At 41.0% G+C, this 20,688-nt stretch overlaps 1 protein-coding gene across 1 annotated transcript in view; it reads right to left on the bottom strand.

The window, feature by feature from the left end:
- ankrd27 (ankyrin repeat domain 27 (VPS9 domain)) overlaps positions 1-20,688 on the bottom strand; it is a 74,184-nt gene that overhangs the window by 7,305 nt on the left and 46,191 nt on the right. Inside the window, exons 15-24 of the mRNA XM_039808138.1 lie at positions 20,477-20,569; positions 17,708-17,905; positions 13,087-13,140; positions 11,121-11,240; positions 7,364-7,408; positions 7,140-7,256; positions 6,177-6,371; positions 2,335-2,454; positions 500-673; positions 49-142 (exon numbers count right to left, since the gene is read on the bottom strand). Of these exons, the coding sequence (XP_039664072.1) occupies positions 49-142; positions 500-673; positions 2,335-2,454; positions 6,177-6,371; positions 7,140-7,256; positions 7,364-7,408; positions 11,121-11,240; positions 13,087-13,140; positions 17,708-17,905; positions 20,477-20,569 (1,210 nt within the window). The remainder of the gene's footprint in view (positions 1-48; positions 143-499; positions 674-2,334; positions 2,455-6,176; positions 6,372-7,139; positions 7,257-7,363; positions 7,409-11,120; positions 11,241-13,086; positions 13,141-17,707; positions 17,906-20,476; positions 20,570-20,688) is intronic.

Here is a 20,688-nt window from a genome sequence, read left to right as displayed (position 1 = left end):
TTTCTATCTACTGTAGTTTTAAGAGGAACTGATTTTGAAATGAATTACCCAGAGCGCCTTTGGGCACAGAGAGGAGTTTGATTGGTTCAGCGTCGGGAGAAAGCCCGGACGCTGTCTGCAGCGCTCTCAGGATCTCCGTGTTCTGCAGAAGAAAACGTTCAAAAGTTAATGTTACTGCTAATATTGTTATTCATCACTGCTAATGCTTTATTCAATATTGCTCTATAGCTCTGAATCATATAAAAAAATATATTAAAAAAATCTTTAAAAGGTTGACAGTGTGTGAAATTCAAATGTTACTACTCCTGTGCACTGATGAGACATTTAAACATTAGTACGTATACATACGTTATCTTACCGGACAAGAATAACACATTTTTCCATGGTTAGCACAACATACTGTACGGATATGCAGCATATTTGATGTAGTAAAGATTGGAGACAGTGACCGTTTAGTCAAATGGGCTTCAGTGTCGTTGTAGTGTGTGTGTAGCACCACCTTTCCGCCCAGCTCATAGGCGCAGTCCAGCGGCGTCCTCTGCCTCTTGTTCCTGAGGCCGGGTGAGGCTCCGCCCCTCAGCAGCAGCTCCACCAGCGCCTGGTGTCCGCCCCGCACCGCCTCATGGAGAGCCGTGTTCCCCTGAAGGTTCGCCACGTTCACCAACGCATTACTCTGAGCGCACACACACACACACACACACACACACACACACACACACACACACACACACACACACACACACACACACACACACACACACACACACACACACACACACACACACACACACACACACAGCAGTTTCTCATTAAAAGCAATTTAATGTCTTTTAGAAACTGCATCTTCTCTGTGGCATTGTGTGTGTGTGTGTGTGTGTGTATGTGTGTCTGTGTGTCTGTCCTTTTCTTAGACATTACATTGTTGGTTTCATCATGCTGTTAAAGTGTACTTAAGTACAAATTCAAGGTACTTACCTAAATACTTGTGCAACTACCGACTGGTTTCATTTTCTATTAATCTGCTGATTATGTTCTTGATTAATCGATTATTCGTTTGGTCTATAAAATGTCAGAAAGTAGAAATGTCCATCCCAGTTTCACAAAATCCAAGGTGACGTCTTTAAAAGGTCTTGTTTTGTCCAAAACCCAAAGATAATCAGTTTATTAGGCGATATAAAACAGAAAAGAGCAGGAAATCTACATAAAAGAGCAGGACATCTACATATTAGAGAGGCTTAAAACTTAATTTTACTGACATTTTGAAAAACTACTATCTATTATCAAAATAGGTGGTGAAGATTTGTGTGTCGATCAGTTAGTGGACTAATCGCTATAGCTCTACTTGAGTAGTTCCATGTTCTGCCACTTCATACTACATCTCAGCGGTAAATATTGTACTTTTTACTCCACTACATTTGTCTGACAGCTTTAGTTACTTTTAATGATGACAGTTTTTCTTCCCCTTACCCTCAAGTGAAAACCACATATCTCCAGATGTGTTGATGTTGAATGTTTGTGATAAACTGAAGGATGAAGTGTGTTGAGAAGATTCTCCTCCTTCTTAAAAGGCGCTCTAAGCGATGTCACACGTTTTTTAGGCTACAACATTTTTTTGTCACATACAGCAAACATCTCCTCACTATCTGCTAGCTGTCTGTCCCCTGAACACACTGTAAAAAACATCTCCTCACTATCTGCCTGTCCCCTGAACACACTGTAAAAAACATCTCCTCACTATCTGCTAGCTGCCTGTCCCCTGAACACACTGTAAAAAACATCTCCTCACTATCTGCTAGCTGCCTGTCTCCTGAACACACTGTAAAAAACATCTCCTCACTATCTGCTAGCTGCCTGTTCCCTGAACACACTGTAAAAAACATCTCCTCACTATCTGCTAGCTGCCTGTTCCCTGAACACACTGTAAAAAACATCTCCTCACTATCTGCTAGCTGTCTGTCCCCTGAACACACTGTAAAAAACATCTCCTCACTATCTGCTAGCTGCCTGTTCCCTGAACACACTGTAAAAAACATCTCCTCACTATCTACTAGCTGCCTGTCTCCTGAACACACTGTAAAAAACATCTCCTCACTATCTGCTAGCTGCCTGTTCCCTGAACACACTGTAAAAAACATCTCCTCACTATCTGCTAGCTGCCTGTCTCCTGAACACACTGTAAAAAACATCTCCTCACTATCTGCTAGCTGCCTGTGGGGGCAGCATGAGGAGGAGGGAGGGGCGAGCTAGCCTCGTTTTGTTTGAAAATGCTTTGAACGTCAACAAGAAGTGACGTCACCCAACATCGCTTAGAGCACCTTTGGATCAAGTGTTTACCTGTAACAGGGTGGTGGCTGTCTCCAGGTTTCCACAGAGACAGGCCTGTATCAGAGGCGTGTTGCCATAGTGATCCTTCTTGTTCAGTTTGGCGTTGCACTCGAGCAGAAACCTCATCACCTAAAACACACCCCGAGGATACAAACACACACAATTAAGATATTATATGACATAATTTATGACAAGCTGAGGGAGTTTTTCTTTTCTATATTTTAAGTCTCATTTCTGAGTAAATTTGAAATAATATACAATAAAAATCCTCCATGTTAATTTAAAGCCTGGCGTTATTTATTATTTTTCATTATCCATCACTTGTTAAACAGTTGTATTGTTTTATGATACATCAGGCTGTGATACACAACACACACACACACACACACACACACACACACACACACACACACACACACACACACACACACACACACACACACACACACACACACACACACACACACACACACACACACACAAGCGTTTGTGGCCCCATCTTTGTGGGGACCCGTCACAACATAATGCATTCCCTAGCCCCTTACCTAACCTTAACCATCCCAACTAAATGCCTAACCTTAACCCTTACCTAACCTTAACCATCCCAACTAAATGCCTAACCTTAACCCTTAGCTAACTCTAACCATCCCAACTAAATGCCTAACCTTAACCCAACCCTAACCTTAACCATCAAACTAATAGCACAACCTTAACCCATGCCTAACCTTAACCATTCAAATGCCTAACCAACCATCACAACCACCATTCGCTAACCTTAACCATCACCACTAACTTAACCATAACCATCCACCCTACGCTAACCTTTAACCATCACACACTAAATGCCTAACCATAACCATTACCGCCACCTTTAACCATCACAACTAAATGCCTAACCTTAACCACCCCTAACCTTAACCATCACCACTAAATGCCTAACCTTAACCATTACCCTCACCTTAACCATCACAACTAAATGCCTAACCTTAACCCTTGCCTAACCTTAACCATCACAACTAAATGCCTAACCTTAACCCTTACCTCACCGCAACCATCACCAAATGCCCTAACCTTAACCATACCCTCCTATATCTCACACTAAATGCCTAACATAACCCTTACCTAACCATCTATCACCTTCGACCTCAACCATGCCTAACCATAAACCTTAACCCTTACCCTAACCATAACCATCACAACTAAATGCCCAACCTTAACCCTTACCCTCACCTTAACCATCACAACTAAATGCCTAACCTTAACCCTTACCCTCACCTTAACCATCACAACTAAATGCCTAACCTTAACCCTTACCCTAACCATAACTATCACAACTAAATGCCTAACCTTAACCCTTACCCTAACCATAACTATCACAACTAAATGCCTAACCTTAACCCTTACCCTAACCATAACCATCACAACTAAATGCCTAATCTTAACCCTTACCCTCACCTTAACCATCACAACTAAATGCCTAACCTTAACCCTTACCATAACCTTAACCATCACAACTAAATGCCTAACCTTAACCCTTACCATAACCATAACCTAATTCTATCCCTAATCCTAAAACCAAGTCTTAACCCTCAAACAGCCCTTTAAACTTGTGGGGTCCAGCATTTTGGCGCCACAAAGCTGGTCGGGACCCCACAAGTATACTGGACTCCCGGTTTTTGGACCCCACAAATATAGTTAAACAAGCACACACACACACACACACACACACACACACACACACACACACACACACACACACACACACACACACACACACACACACACACACACACACACACACACACACACACACACACACACACACACACACACACACACACACACACACACACGTTGTCAGGAGATACATCCACTGTTGGTTTTAGTTTGAACACAAGATTTGTTGACATAGAAAAATCTAAAAATATCACAGATTTTAAATCTTTTTTGTGCGCCGCTGTCTTTCTGCCACACGGTGGCGCAAGTGAGCCTGGCTAAAGCACGAGCCAGACTTCCTGATGGCAGAGAGATATCACCGGTTGTGGTTGACCCACTTCCAACATAACAGGCCACTGTAAAAAGTGTATTTTTATCACTCGTGTGACACAACAGTGTAACACAGCACTGTTTAATAACAACCGTGTTACCTCCACCAGGAAACCTGCTGCCTTAGAAAGCACTCAGGATGACTCGGCATCTATTCCCGGGAAAACTTTCACAAAGGTTTTAGTATTAAAGTTTAAAATATAAGAAAAATGGTTATTAGAATCAACACAATATATGTCAATATCGCAACAGAAAATGTCAACGATTTCATCCACATCCTCTCCTACAGCAACCGGTCTATCTAAATGAAAAGACCTTTGGATATCTTCACTGGTCAATCAGAACAAAAACAAAGGCCATTTCCAAAATCACTCCCCTACTGTATGTGCCGTTTATATATTTTCTTTCCTCCATCTTTATGTGAGCGTGTCTGAATCGTGAAACTGGCGTGACATCATGTTCAATGCGACACAACAAACCGAAGAACGTCCGCACCCTGTCAAATCTAAGGTGTCGTTTTGCGGACTACCATTTCTTTTTTTTAAATCTGGGGCTCTTGAATAAAAATAAATAAATTGCAGTCGCAACTTATTGTAACCGGATGGAAAGCGATCACCCTTTCCGCCAGCCAGGGTGTGGTTTTCTCTTTCCTTCAGACTGACCAACCAGGTGGAGAAATGCAACGCTAAGTGGGGGAATTACATCTCCTTTATCAAGGGTCCCTAAAGCAACTGTACTACATTCTGGCTCGATCCGTCATTACGTTGAATTGTGATATTTGACACATACTGTAGCTATCTACAATTCCTTAAAGGGATACGCCACCGTTTGTTGAAATAGTTCTTATCACGGTCTACCCTGGCTGTAGATAGGTGGGCCAACGCGTTTCTTGTCTCAGTGCAAGTAATTATGTTGTTTTTTTTGTCTTTTGTTGGCTCACTTTTACTCACAACATGCTAACCGGCAACATAGGATTCCATTCACTACGCTAAGCTAACTAGCTAGTGTTGCACCGGACTAAAACAATGCGTTGGCCCAGCTATCTACAGCTAGGGGAGACCATGATAAGAACTATTTCAACAAACGGTGGCGTATCCCTTTAACTTAAATTTATTTGGTTATTATTTACTGTTCATTTTCTTTTACTCTGTCTGCCATATTTGTTCATTGGTTATCTGTATAATTGTATTTCATTGCCTGACCTGGGTATCTTATTTCGGTTTTCTTATAGCCCTGTGTTTAAGATAATTGGTTGTTTTGTCTTTTCTTCCTGTTGAAAAAGTCTAAAAACTTCTGATTACCAGCGGTCGCTAAATATATTTGTAGCATCTGTTGACAGCTTCCTTCCTTATTCGTTCCACTCCCCTCTAGTCCCGCATTGCCAGACCTTCCTCCACAGCGCTGCGGAGGAGGGTCTGGCTGAAAAGAAAAACATGCTCTGGTTTACTGGCATTTCTTTAAAACCAAATCACAATCGTCTTGGGCGGCGCTAAGCCCCTGGACACAATGACGTTGCCTCTGCTAAATATCATCAGGAAGGAACTTGTTTTGGTGGAACGTGTGTAACGTTCAAAAGTAGTTTCAGTTGTGCAACAGAAAACTGAGACTGGACAGATAGTCTAGCTAGCTGTCTGGATTTACCCTGCAGAGATCTGAGGAGCAGGTAACCATAGTCCTCACAAATCAGTCGGAGGTTAGAACGCCAACACAGAGACAGAGGAAGGGGACATCTGGCTGAAAAGAATGACATCCCTGAACAGCCCCTGATAGGAACGTCATCGATATGGACTAACTCTCCCTCCTACCTGGACATGGCTGTTCTGGCAGGCCAGGTGCAGCGGTGTGGCGCTCTGGTTGTTGCGGGCGTTGACGTTGGCTCCGTGGCGGACGAACAGGGCGGCCAGCGCGGCGTGGCCGTGCAGGGCGGCGACGTGGAGCGGCGTGAAACCATCAGCGTTACAGCTGTTGACCCCGAGAGCTCCGGCCTGCAGGACGGACAGCTGCAGGACACGCACAGGGACAAATCCATTCAAACTTCTTAAAGTGCCCATATTATGAAAAAAACACTTTTTCTGGTGATTTGGGGTGTTCTTTTGTGTCTCTGGTGCTTCCACACACATACACACTTTGAAAAAAATCCATCCATGCTGTTTTGAGTGAGATACGGTTTCTGAATGTGTCCTGCCTTCAGTCTCCTAGTGAGCTGTTCAAAATCGGCTCGGACTGGGACGTCACAATCCGAAACAAGCTGGCTAACCGCAACAGTTAGCTCGTAGCGTAATGCTAACACTAGCATGGTACTTCGTTCTCAATAGCAAAGCACCGCTACAACACACACAAGTTCACCATAATCTACAAAAGAACTACTTCCATGTGCGCCCTCATTTAGAAGAAGTCTCCCAGCTAATCCTGTCTTGTAACTGACTGAAGTTGGAGAAACAGTCTTTTACTTCTATGGAGCTAGCTGACATGATCTACATCTGAGCTACTGAGCATGTGCGAGTGCAATCAAAGATAGTACAGAAGAAGAAGATGAAAAGAGGTCTCACTCTGTAGCTAAAACAGAAACCAGGTGAAAAGAGGATCTGCAGCAGTGAGAGAGAGCTGTGCAGTACAACAACAATATGGTGTTTTTTAAAAATTAAACCATGTAAACCTATTCTGGTACAACCTTAAAATACAGTTATGAACCTGAAAATGAGTATAATATGGGCGCTTTAACCGACGGTTTTAACACAACAGTTTGGATTTAGTCTCCGCTCCGTTACCTTCTGAGTGGGAGCGCAGTTCGGACACTGACACAGCGGGTGGCAGAGCACAGCCTCGGACCGATGCTCCGCTTCGTCCTCCTCTTCCTCGTCCATCCACTCCAACAGGTAACGCACCTGAACGCGCACAAACGCACACACAGCATTTAGTGCGTTCACTTCTACAGATGTGAATATTCAGATGGAGGAAAATGCGACTGCTTCCGTTTGGACTTTGTTCTCACCATCTCCACATCACCGTCCGCCACGGCACGCAGCAGCTTCTCCACCTGCCGATGTGGGAAGTGAACAGTAAGGTTTGTTAAATATGTATCAACAGCAGAGCCTGACAGATATATCGGCAAGCAGATATTAGGCATTTTCCAAACTATCGGTATCGGCATTTTTAACGGCCGATAAATGAATATTTAAAAAATAAAATGGGACGAAACCCCCTTCAACCGTGTTCTGAGTGTTGGCGTTTCAGAGTCTGTCCACCAGAGGGCGCCCTGCTGGCAACACTTAGATGTTTTTATTTTGTTGTTGTGTTTTTTTTCAAAGGACTTTAAGTTTCATATCTTAAGTTTTTATACATTTTATTTATTAGAACTTTAATATATTTTGATGTTCTGTTGTGACAATAAAACAAACAAGTTTATTTTTAAACTGCATTATCATATTATTTTAGTGAGGACTCATAAATAACTACAAATAACTAATCTGTTTATGTTTTCTTACACGTTTCTGGATAAAAAAAATATATATATACACATCGGTCGATATATCGGAATATCGGATTTTTATATCACCAAATATTTAGTCCCTAAATATATTTAGTCCGATTATGCGATCGCATAACTCAACACATAATCAGCCAAGGTCCGCATATTTAACCGAGGGGTTGGGGTTGCATTTTTCCACTTTTGCCGCATAAATTGCCGATTTCCGCGCAAAATATGCGGGGCTTGCATTTCATAATCCCCGCATTTTCGTTGCAAAAAAGTCCCGTAATATATCTCAGCAGAAAGTTGAAAAATGTTGCCTTTACTTCACACAAGAGCAGCCATTTTCCCCTGTTGCCATGGGAACTTTATGAAGTGACGTAATTACGCGATGTGAACATCATCAAAAAGCAGGGTGTTGAGGGGGGGAAAATCACTTTTTTTTTTTTTTTTTTAATCAAACCACAATTTTTGCAAGTTCCCACAATTTCATCGCATAAAATTGCATAAATATCACAGAGCATATTCCATCGCATTTTTTAAGAAAACGTGCCGCATAATCAAGGCTTTTTGCCCGCAACAATCACAAAAAAACTCTGGAAGGACTCAATATTTGTATCGATATCTGCCTTAAAAATCCTTCATCGGTCGGGCTCTAATTAACAGTCAACAGAGAGAGACGAGAGTCTCAAAGGATCACGTCTTCCTGACTAACGGCTAGGGGGTAACACCAGGGGGGCAGTTACAACACACCACAGGTTTGTGTGAAGTACATGAACAGGACTTGTGATTTTAGAAAAAGGCATCAGGAAATGTATATTGCATTGCCAAACAGAATCAACATAGTCATGAAGTCAGCACGTGTCCCTTTGTTTCTCTTGAGGATATTCACGGCAAAAGGTTGTGAACGTCCGGAGAGGATTGCATTCAGACGCCTCCCCTCCACGCAGCGCCACATAAAGACCCGATTCACCGCACCAGCGACTCTGACGTTCAAGAGAACGAGGAGAATTTCTACACCGTGGAAACAGCGGGGGCTCGCTGCTGCTGATATTACTACTGCAAAACTATTGTTGATCTGGTTTCTGAGACTTTGAGGTGAAAAGGTCTCTTGAGGTTATTTAGGGAGCTTTCGCACCGATAGTTCGGTAGACTCGGAGCAATTCGGGGACATTGTTGCATTTTTCTTTTGGTGAAAGCAAACTTAGGGATGCATTCTTTTTTTTAGGCCTTTGTTTTTACAGGACAGATGAAGACTTGAAAGGGGAGAGGGGGAGGGGGGGGGATGACATGCAGCAAAGGGAGTCAAACCCACGGCCGCTGCGTCAAGGAGTAAACCCTCTATATACGTGCGCCTGCTCTACCAACTGAGCTAACCCGGCCACAGGGATGTTTTCTAAATGTAGCGACGTCGCTCGCGAAAAACAATATCTGAAAAATGATTCAGGGGGTTTTAAACTCATTTTAAAGGGCACCAAAATCTTTGCAATCTTGTTCTTGGTTTTATATTTTAGTGTTTTAAGTCTACATGGCAACTTTGGTTTATACATTTTATTCATTATTCATTTATTCATTCATTTTATGTATTATTTTGTTAATCTTGTACCGGTATACTATTGTAATATGTCTGTAACTATTTATGTATGTTCACAATTAAACAGACAACAGAAACACAACAAGAAGATAAAATAAAAAATAAAAAAGATTTTGCAGGTGAGAGTAAGAAAAACCCCTAGGGGCTTATTGAAGGAATGTGAGGTAAGGAAGTGAAGAAAATGTATTATAAGCAATTACAAAAGTCCAGAAATCTACTAATTAATAGAATTGAAAAAAAAGCATACAGTTGGTTACATGAAACAACAAAGGCATAAAATAAGTTACAAAAATATAGATAACTGATGTTGTGTATTGCAGAATAGAGAATAAGACCCTGTGTCTAAATGAGATTACCTGTATATTTAAAAGGTTACATAAAAATGTACAGAAGAAGATTAGGGCCACGTGCAGGGGCGGACTGGGCAATTCCATTCCTTACCGGCCCAATCTCAGGAAGGGGACGTTATTTACTTTATAATTGCAAAAACCAGGCTCATGGTGATACTATGGCAGCAGCAGCATGAGGCATTCATAATTAAATATTGGGAAAAACAATTGGAGCAATTCATAAAAGCTTCAAATAAACTATAATGGCACCATTTTAGAATAGAATGGCAATGCTTGCCTATTTAAAACATATTATTACATACTTAAACACCGGAGTACGAAGACATAACGGACCAGGCGCAAGCTTTTATTTTGAAAACTAGAAACCAGACGGCACCAGACGGGAGGCTCTGGCCTGCAGCCGTACAGTCTTGCATATTTTTGTAAAACTAGTGCGATACGCTTCTTTTTCCCAGCGGCCCGAATCGGCCCTTCTGGCATTCGCCAGAACTGCCAGACTACCATTCCGCCTATGGCCACATGTGATAAAAATGTATTGAATTCTGAGTTTAAAGTCAGAATACTGTGATTAAAGTCAAAATTCTGAATTGAAATGAGATATACAGTACAGGCCAAAAGTTTGGACACACCTTCTCATTCAATGCGTTTCCTTTTTATTTTCATGACTATTTACATTGTAGATTCTCACTGAAGGCATCAAAACTATGAATGAACACATATGGAATTATGTACTTAACAAAAAAGTGTGAAATAACTGAAAACATGTCTTATATTTTAGATTCCTCAAAGTAGCCACCCTTTGCTTTTTTTGATAACTCTGCAAACCCTTGGTGTTCTCTCAATGAGCTTCATGAGGTAGTCACCTGAAATGGTTTTACCTTCACAGGTGTGCTTTGTCAGGGTTCATTAGTGGAATTATTTCCCTTATTAATAAAAAAAGCAAAGGGTGGCTACTTTGAAGAATCTAAAATATAAGACATGTTTTCAGTTATTTCACACTTTTTTGTTAAGTACATAATTCCACATGTGTTCATTCATAGTTTTGATGCCTTCAGTGAGAATCTACAATGTAAATAGTCATGAAAATAAAAAGGAAACGCATTGAATGAGAAGGTGTGTCCACACTTTTGGCATGTACTGTAGATGTAGCAAATGTGCTCTAGCTCAGGGGGGGATGTTCTTGCGTGGTTTTGGTACGCTAGGGTTTTTCACTGTGTGAAACCAAACAGAGGGGAAAACGCTCCAAGTTTACAAACTCATGAACTGATTCGGACCAGAGTGTGAAAAGCGCCCTCAGAGTGTTTCCTGTTGCGTCGGGCGTTTTGCAGTCCGTTACCTCTCTGTGTCGTACCCGTTCTCCCTCCGGTTTGGCCTCGGAGCCCAGGGAGGAGGTGCTGGAGACGGAGGAGCGGCGGCTGCTGCTGCAGTCCGACGTCAGCGGGGAGCGACTGGGAGACTGAGAAAGACACGACACAGGAGAGATAAAAAAATATATACAGTACAGGCCAAAAGTTTGGACACACCTTCTCATTCAATGTGTTTCCTTTTTATTTTCATGACTATTTACATTGTAGATTCTCACTGAAGGCATCAAAACTATGAATGAACACATATGGAATTATGTACTTAACAAACAAGTGTGAAATAACTGAAAACATGTCTTATATTTTAGATTCTTCAAAGTAGCCACCCTTTGCTTTTTTATTAATAAGGGAAAAACTTCCACTAATGAACCCTGACAAAGCACACCTGTGAAGGTAAAACCATTTCAGGTGACTACCTCATGAAGCTCATTGAGAGAACACCAAGGGTTTGCAGAGTTATCAAAAAAAGCAAAGGGTGGCTACTTTGAGGAATCTAAAATATAAGACATTTTTTCAGTTATTTCGTACACTAATTCCATATATGTTCATTCATGGACACTTGATGCCTTCAGTGAATTAATGTAAATAGTCATGAAAATAAAGAAAACACATTGAATGAGAAGGTGTGTCCAAACTTTTGGCCTGTACTGTATCAACGCAGGACTTTCATTGAGGCTCTGAGGTCAAAACCAGACACAAAACCAGTTTTATTTTCAGTACTGAGGAACAGAGATCTGAATTAAAAGTGTTTTTAGGGGACGCAATATGCTGCATGAGTGCTTTTGAGACGAGAAATTAAATATTTATTTAGCACTTTGCTTCACGTCTACGTTCTGCTCTGCTGTATCTGATCCTCCACTTTCTACTGGATTATTAAAATAAAAGTCACTTATTACAACCAGTGATGGAGGAAGTATTCAGACTCTTCACTTAAAAGGTGCTCTAAGCCATGTTGGGTGACGGCACTTCTTGTTGACGTTTGAAGTATTTTCAAATAAAAACGGAGGCTAGCTCGCCCCTCCCTCCTCCTCATCCTGCCCCCCCCCCCCCACCCGACTCATGTCCTGGTTCTCCTTCTCCAGAAACAACATGAGATCAAGGAGAGGCTTAACTTCTCCTGCTGCAGATTTCCCACCATGGTCAGAAAGGACAGGGGAGACACTTTATTTCTCTCACTAGGGCTCTAGAGTCGCTACTCGCTCCGAAGCTAATCGGCATCACTCTCTCACTCACTCTACCACACGCTCCCCACACATGGCGGCCATGCTGTTCTCTTAACCCTTGCGTTGTCTTCCTGTCGACCAGGAAACTTTCTGGGTCAAAATTTAAAATACTAACTTTTTTTGTCCCTTTTTTTTTTCCACAAGTTTTTGGTTGATTTTTTTCTGCGCTTTTTGACGTTTTTGTCCCCCCCACGTTCTTGAATCTTTTTCCGATATTTTTGTCTTTTTGGTTTTTCAACGTTCTTTTATCATTTCTTTTTTCAAATGCGATGAAATTGAATTAAAAAAACTGATCATTTATTTTACTTGTAAAGAGCGTTGTAGGGAACCATCAAAGGTTTTTATTTTTTATTTGGCAATTTAGTTGAAAGAAAACCCAAATATCTGATCTTTTGTTTTGGTTTGTTTCGATTATTCCTCTTTTTTTTAATTTAAATCCTCCTTCAAGCTGAATGACTTACTGTATATCGAAGGAACTTATCAGCTTCTGTGGTCTAACTTAATTTAAAGTGGTTTTTTTTATTCTTTGCGGAGAAACTATTTTTTCCCCAGAACAACAATCACGTGTTAGTCTAATAGGAATTTCTTTAGTCGAGGAGAGCCCTATTTTCTAGCACCCACTGATCCTTTTTACGGTCCCCATGAAGATTTGGCGCTGTGACCTCTGACCCCTCGGGGTTTACTTGATCGAGTCATGAGAGGAGATCCGACTCACATCGACTCCGCTGCGCTGACGGCCGTTCTGAGTCGACTGCAGCAACACGAGGATCTACGGGAAGATAAAACCACAATCAGAAACAGATTTATTGCCAGGTACGTAGCACCTTTTTTTTTTTTTGCTTTAGTCTATGGTGCGTACATAAAAAACATTATAATGAAATAAACAAATAAATACAGAAACAAATAACACATACATATACAAATTATAACATTAAGAAAGGAAGAAGAGGCTGTATGGCAGGCGTTCTCAAACGTATAACTGATAGGTCTGCATCTGATTTTTATTCCAGGTCAGAGGTCAGTAGTAATAATAATAATAATAATAATAATAATAATAATAATAATAATAGTAATGATAACTTTTATTTATATAACGCCTTTCATGAAACCCAAGGACACTTTACAGAATTACAGTGGCTGTACTAAAGAATGGTCATAATAAGGCAAGGCAGCTTTATTTGTAGAGCACATTTCAGCAACAGGGCAATTCAAAGTGCTTTACATAAAACATTAAAGAGCAGTTAGAAAACATTTTAAAACAATTTTAAAACATTAATAAACAAATTAAAACAAGAATAAAACTGATAGTGCAGTATAAGAATAAAAGTTACAGTGCAGTATAAGAAATTAAAGTTAATAAAATAGATTATTTAAAGAAAAGCAACATCAAAAAGATAGGTCTTTAGCTTAGATTTAAAAGAACTGAGAGTTGGAGCGGACCTGCAGGTTTCTGGGAGTTTGTTCCAGATATGTGGAGCATAAAAACTGAACGCTGCTTCCCCCTGTTTAGTTCTGACTCTGGGGACAACAAGTAGACCTGACCCAGGATAAGGAATAACTAAGGAAGGAATGATATGGCAATAACAGAAACACATTTAATCACTCACTTTTAAGCAACTTTTTCTGGTCGACTTTTGGACCAGTCTGGGTACCGCTACATAGAATGCGCTAACGTTAACCAACGGTACATTTCTTTTGAGCTTCCTGCAGTAAAAGGAATTTTTTTTTCCGGTGTATTTTGTGGCCTTGTTCAACTTTTTTGCCGATTTCTTTTCATGTATATTCAACATCACTAACAATTTATGATCAATTAAAAGATTATTTCAAGGGTGCCCAGATAGGTCAGTAGGTAGAGCGGGCGCCCATATATAGAGGTTTACCCCTCGACGCAGTGGGCTGCGGTTCGACTCCGACCTGCGGCTCTTTGCTGCATGTCATCCCCCCCCCTCTCTCTCCCCTTTCATGTCTTCAGCTGTCCTGTCAAAAATAAAGGCCGAAAATGCCCCCCCGAAACAGATTATTTCAAAATAGAAAATGTTACACTTCGGTATTCATAACCTGTAGTATGGGCCGGGTCTGGATTGACTTGCTGTTTGGTCCGGACTTTGAGAAGTATGGATGAGTGCAGGATGTGCAACACTGTTTATACAAATAGGTTTGTATCAGCAGCGTGATGTTTCAGCATCTATTTTTAATATTTCAGCTGATCTGAGGTCAGGCTTGCTGCAGGGTGAACGCTGCCTACGAGCAGTGCTGGAATGTAACTAAGTGCATGTACACAAGTACTGTACTTAAGTACAAATGTTGAGGTACTTGTACTTGAGTCTTTTTCTTTTCATGCCACTTTTCTACTTTTTCTACTCTGCTACAGAAATATTGCACTTTTTACTCCACTACATTCATCTGTTACAGCTTTAGTTACTTTACACATTAAGATTTTTGCACACAAAACACATGTAGTTTATAATAAATATACAGCCTACTAATTCAGCTTAATGATTGACTGTTTGGATCGTTTCCAGTTTCTAAAATGGGAGGATTTTTCTGCATTGAGCAGTTTTACTTTTAATACTTTAAGTCAGGGATCTTCAACAGGGGGTCCGGGACCCTTAGGGGGGAGAGGGGGGGGGGCTCCAAATTATTATTATTTTAATTAAAAATGAATGTTTTTTTCAATGAATCCAACATATTATTAGCAAATATTAATCCATGATAGGCTTACTGGCCTATGTAAGGTAGTCACTAAGGTAGCCATTCACAGATATAGTTAATCCTGAGGATTTACTGTGCCACATGTATGGTTTAAAATGAAAACATTCATAAGGCTCAATTCTTTTTTTTATTTCAAACGCTTAGTATTCCATGCAAAAAATGTATGTATAAAGGCTTTAGGCTGCCCACATGTTATTGTAGGCCCAGTTTAATAAGCAACTTCATTTTATACAATATATGTAGTAGGGGGTCCCTGATCCATCTCTCTTTCAGTTAGGGGGTACTTGGCTTTAAAAACATTGAAGACCCCTGCTTTAAGTACATTTTCCTGATTCAATTCAATTTTATTTATAGTATCAATCATCTCTATGATGATCAATGATTATACTTAAAGACTTTTACTTAACTTACTTAATTTCCAAAGCAGGACTTGTACTTGTAACATAGTATTTTAACAGTGTGGTATTAGTATTTTTAGTGACGTAAAGGATCAGTGATCTCTGTTCCCACGACTCTGTTCCCACTCAAACACTTTCAGTTCCTGGAAACAGCGCCAGCTGATCAGATTAGTGAAACTACAGAGCTCCATTTAGATGAAGTCAACCTTGCTTTCTTTCTCTGATCTGCAGCCAGCTGGGCGTGTAAACTGTCTCCGTCGGTCGGTTCCCACATTAATCAAACTGGCTTCAAAGACTGATGGCGAAAAACGTGGGAACAAGTTTTTAAGGTCTTTAAAGTTGGTCCCGTCTGTCAAACAACAAGCCGACTGCAGCTCGATACTAGCGATGGTCAAATGAAGCTTCGCGAACCACTGTCTTTATTTTCTGAGTTCTCACTAGATGGCGCTCTCTGTTCAAAGAAAAAGGTTAAAGGAACGCCGCGCTTGAGCTATGTTACTGGTTACTGGTTGCACGACGTTCGTCATTTGACTGGTCGTGGCTGTTTTCCCCAAGATGGCGCCTGCCTGTATACGTGAACGGTACTGTCTTTCTAAACTATCTTTTTAATAAACTGTCTGTACACTTACAAAGTTCTCAATGCTTTGGTTTGCATGTAGGGAGCCTCATTATGCTACCGTGGAAGTGTGGGGCTATTTTGAGCCTTGTTAGTGGTGTAGAAATAGAGATTTCTTTTAACTTTACTCTCTGCCCTGACGACTAGCGCTATAAGCTAATTAGCGGTTTGGGCTAAAACTGGTCACATTCGATTAGCATGAAAACAGATCCCAGAGAACGGTCGACTCGGTAATCATGTGTTATTAACCCCTAGGTTCATTTTGCGGCCGAATTGTCTTTTAACATGAAATCTGTTAACAGTGCGTTAAAATACAGGGAAACTAAATAAAACAACCTGGGTAAAACAAACCACAGCCAACAACACGTTCTAAAATACAGTACAGGCCAAAAGTTTGGACACACCTTCTCATTCAATGCAATGTTTCCTTTTTATTTTCATGACTATTTACATTGTAGATTCTCACTGAAGGCATCGAAACTATGAATGAACACATATGGAATTATGTACTTAACAAAAAAGTGTGAAATAACTGAAAACATGTCTTATATTTTAGATTCTTCAAAGTAACCACCCTTTGCTTTTTTATTAATAAGGGGAAAACTTCCACAAAGACCCTGACAAAGCACACCTTTGAAGCGTAGAACGATTTTTTCAGGTGACTACCTCATGAAGCTCATTGAGAGAATACCAAGGGTTTGCAGAGTTATCAAAAAAGCAAAGGGTGGCTACTTTGAAGAATCTAAAATATAAGACATGTTTTCAGTTATTTCACACTTTTTTGTTAAGTACATAATTCCATATGTGTTCATTCATAGTTTTGATGCTTTCAGTGAGAATCTACAATGTAAATAGTCATGAAAATAAAGGAAATGCATCGAATGAGAAGGTGTGTCCAAACTTTTGGCCTGTACTGTAAGTGAATGAAAATAAATGAATACGATGTCGCTTTGCCTATCTGGCAAAGTGCTCCAGGGTTGGTTTTACACGGCCTAAACAGCTCAGGTGTGAAAGCGACCTTAGGCCGGCTACACACTGGCTGCGTGGCGGCTGCGTGGCGTTTTCTACGTCTTTACACACCAGAAACGTGTCTGACGCGGCGCCGCTGCTTGCATTCGTATGTTTCCTATTGATTACTGCACTCGAGCAGTAGCATACTTCATGTTAAACATAAATATATACTGATCTGATTACAGCAAAGACAACGTCAGCAGTATTGACAGCAAAATAGGCTCCAGAATATTTCGTGCAATATTTGAAAATCGATAATTATTTATTATTATTTTTTTAAATGACATTTATGTCAAAACCTAGAGACTTTCAAACATCAAAATATAATTTATTAATATGGATTTTTGTCAAAATGACATATAAACATCTTTTTGTATTGTATTTTGAATGGAAACGCTTCTAACACGCTTGGGTGTCGCGTGAAAAATAGGCATCGGTCCTATTTCTAGCATTTCTGAGACGCGCGTGTCACGCAGGCAGCGTGCAAGCTCTAACCTGTCAACATGGGAGCCGAAATAAAAACGGAGACGCCACGCAGCTGACGCGCTCGCGCCACGCAGCCAGCGTGCAGCCGGCCTTAGTTCCCGCGTGTTGCTGACCTTTGAGTTGAGCGCACACTGCAGCGGCGAGTCTTTGCTCTTGTTGAGGAGGTCGGTGCTCGCCCCGTTCTCCAGCAGCACCTGGATGATTCCCTCGTAGCCCCAGCGGGCCGCCATGTGCAGCGCCGTGTCGCCTTTGTCGTTGTGCAGGTCCAGGCGGCACGTTTGGTGGTCGTAGTACACCAACGCCTTCACGCACTGACACACACAACACACAAAATTTAATAGTTAGTTAGTTAGTTAGTTATATTTTATTTTTGTGTCATGCCAAATATTTTGGCAAGACACCACAAATTTACTTATTTAACAAACATCTTCCTGTTGCACATAGAAATCTTTCGGATGAATACAAATATATAGACATACACACATATACACATACACATATGTATATACACGTACACAAGTACCACACACAAACAACTAGTTCTCATCTACACTCGATAAAGAGCTTTTTTCCTCTTCTCTTCTAATATAACACAAAGACAATATAAGACAAAGACAATCCAAGTAAACACAAAATGAAGTTTTTAAATGATTATTTCATTCATTGAAGGAGAAAAGTTGCCCAACAACAACTGGCCCTTTGTGAAAAAGTAATTGCCCCCAATCGTACACAGGTGAAATTGATAGTTAATCCAGTTTGAAGATCTGAACCAGTAAAGTGTGATGAATATGCAAAGTAAATGAAGACATAAGGACGGGGGCTAAAACGTCTCACAGCACATTCAGAAGAAAGCAAAAAGGGATTTTTTTTGTGAAATAAAGTTGAGTTTTAGGCCTCTAAAAACTGGCCGAACACAGTTTATAGTCATGCATTCCATAATGAGCAGCCATTGCTTTGTATTAAAAGGTCAAAAGATTTAAAAAAAAAAAAGGGTTGGGGCAGGGGTGTCTGACTGGGGGTGGAAAGGGGACTGAGTACCCAGGGCCCTCATGTGAGGAGGGCCCAGAAAGATGCTAGAATGAATAGCTGTGGATGCAGGGAGGGGCCCATAGAGAATGCCTTTCTTTAATACTCTTTAAGGGGCTTTTTAGGCCTTTTATTTTGATAGGACAGCTTATGGTGCGTTCTTTTTGTCCACCGAAGTCGTTTTACGAGTTGTTTTCCGGAGTTACGACCCGGAAGTTGCAAAAAGAACGCCCCCCGAGGTCGTATTTACGACTCTTCAAGTCGTCTGAACTCAGAGGACCCCGAGCTCACTTTCAAAGATGGCTATGTCGTGCATCACACGTAGTAAACATTGTGGTTTTCTACAATTTTAAGCACTTTTGTCTTTGTTGTAACCAAATGAAGAAGTCGTACACATAGCGCTGTATACTGCTACCTATAGGCATGTCACTACAGTCTTATTAGGAGTTAAACATAGCGCTGTATACTGCTACCTATAGGCATGTCACTACAGTCTTATTAGGAGTTAAACATAGCACTGTATACTGCTACCTATAGGCATGTCACTACAGTCTTATTAGGAGTTAAACATAGCGCTGTTTACTGCTACCTATAGGCATGTCACTACAGTCTTATTAGGAGTTAAACATAGCGCTGTATACTGCTACCTATAGGCATGTCTCTACAGTCTTATTAGGAGTTAAACATGGCGCTGTATACTGCTACCTATAGGCATGTCTCTACAGTCTTATTAGGAGTTAAACATAGCGCTGTATACTGCTACCTATAGGCATGTCTCTACAGTCTTATTAGGATTTAAACATAGCGCTGTATACTGCTACCTATAGGCATGTCTCTACAGTCTTATTAGGAGTTAAACATAGCACTGTATACTGCTACCTATAGGCATGTCTCTACAGTCTTATTAGGAGTTAAACATAGCGCTGTATACTGCTACCTATAGGCATGTCTCTACAGTCTTATTAGGAGTTAAACATAGCGCTGTATACTGCTACCTATAGGCATGTCTCTACAGTCTTATTAGGAGTTAAACATAGCGCTGTATACTGCTACCTATAGGCATGTCTCTACAGTCTTATTAGGAGTTAAACATAGCGCTGTATACTGCTACCTATAGGCATGTCTCTACAGTCTTATTAGGAGTTAAACATAGCGCTGTATACTGCTACCTATAGGCATGTCTCTACAGTCTTATTAGGAGTTAAATACCGCCTGATTAGTTATTTTGTAGCTTGTGCAGCTGAAATTGGCTAGAGACGCTCGGTTGCTATGACAACAATGGCTTTAAGCTGAGTCTTGAGCAGAAAGCAGAGCAGTAGCCTAACGTTAACGTTAACCAAAACGTAATTTTCATGTATCAAACTGTGAAATATATGTGTGTAATATGTCAATAACTGGGTGAATAGAATCCTAAATGTTACTAAAAATGTTACAAAAATCATCTTTTCTCCGACTCGTAGTATTGTGTGACAAAAAGAACGCAACAACCCCACTGGTTATTCGTTTTTCGACACGGATGTGACGTCACGCTCGAGCTACTAGTCGCGATTACAAGACAAAAAGAACGCACCATTAGACTTGAAAGGGGAGAGAAAGGGGGGAATGACATGCAGCAATGGGCCGCAGGTCTGAACCGAACCCGCGGCCACTGCGTTGAGGACTGAGCCTCTGTAAATGTGTGCACGCTCTACCAGGTGAGCTACCCAGGCACGATAATGCCTTTCTACAGGGCCCAGAATGTTGTGCTACGCCCCCTGGGCTGGGGGCCACTGGACTAATCAGTTTATAGTAAGATTAGACAGGATGTGTGCTGAGGAAGTGCTGAGAATAAAAGACCAAGTGAGTGTGTGACTTACGTCCTCGTGTCCGTACATGCAGGCCAGGTGCAGCGGCGTGTTGCTGTTGTTGTCCTGAGCGTCCGGGTTGGCCTTGTAGTGCAGCAGCAGCAGCTAGAGCACAGAAAGCGCACTGTGAGATAATTGTATGACATATTACTGTTTTAAATACCTTTATTTATCTCTCTAAAAAGGTCTGCTTTGTTTGGTAACTCATTGTTGAACCTGGACAC

The sequence above is a fragment of the Perca fluviatilis genome, chromosome 8 (assembly GCF_010015445.1).
Source record: "Perca fluviatilis chromosome 8, GENO_Pfluv_1.0, whole genome shotgun sequence".
Taxonomy (NCBI): Eukaryota; Metazoa; Chordata; class Actinopteri; order Perciformes; family Percidae; genus Perca; species Perca fluviatilis.
Note: the sequence above shows the minus strand (reverse complement) of the source record. Positions and strands in the feature narration are given on the sequence as shown.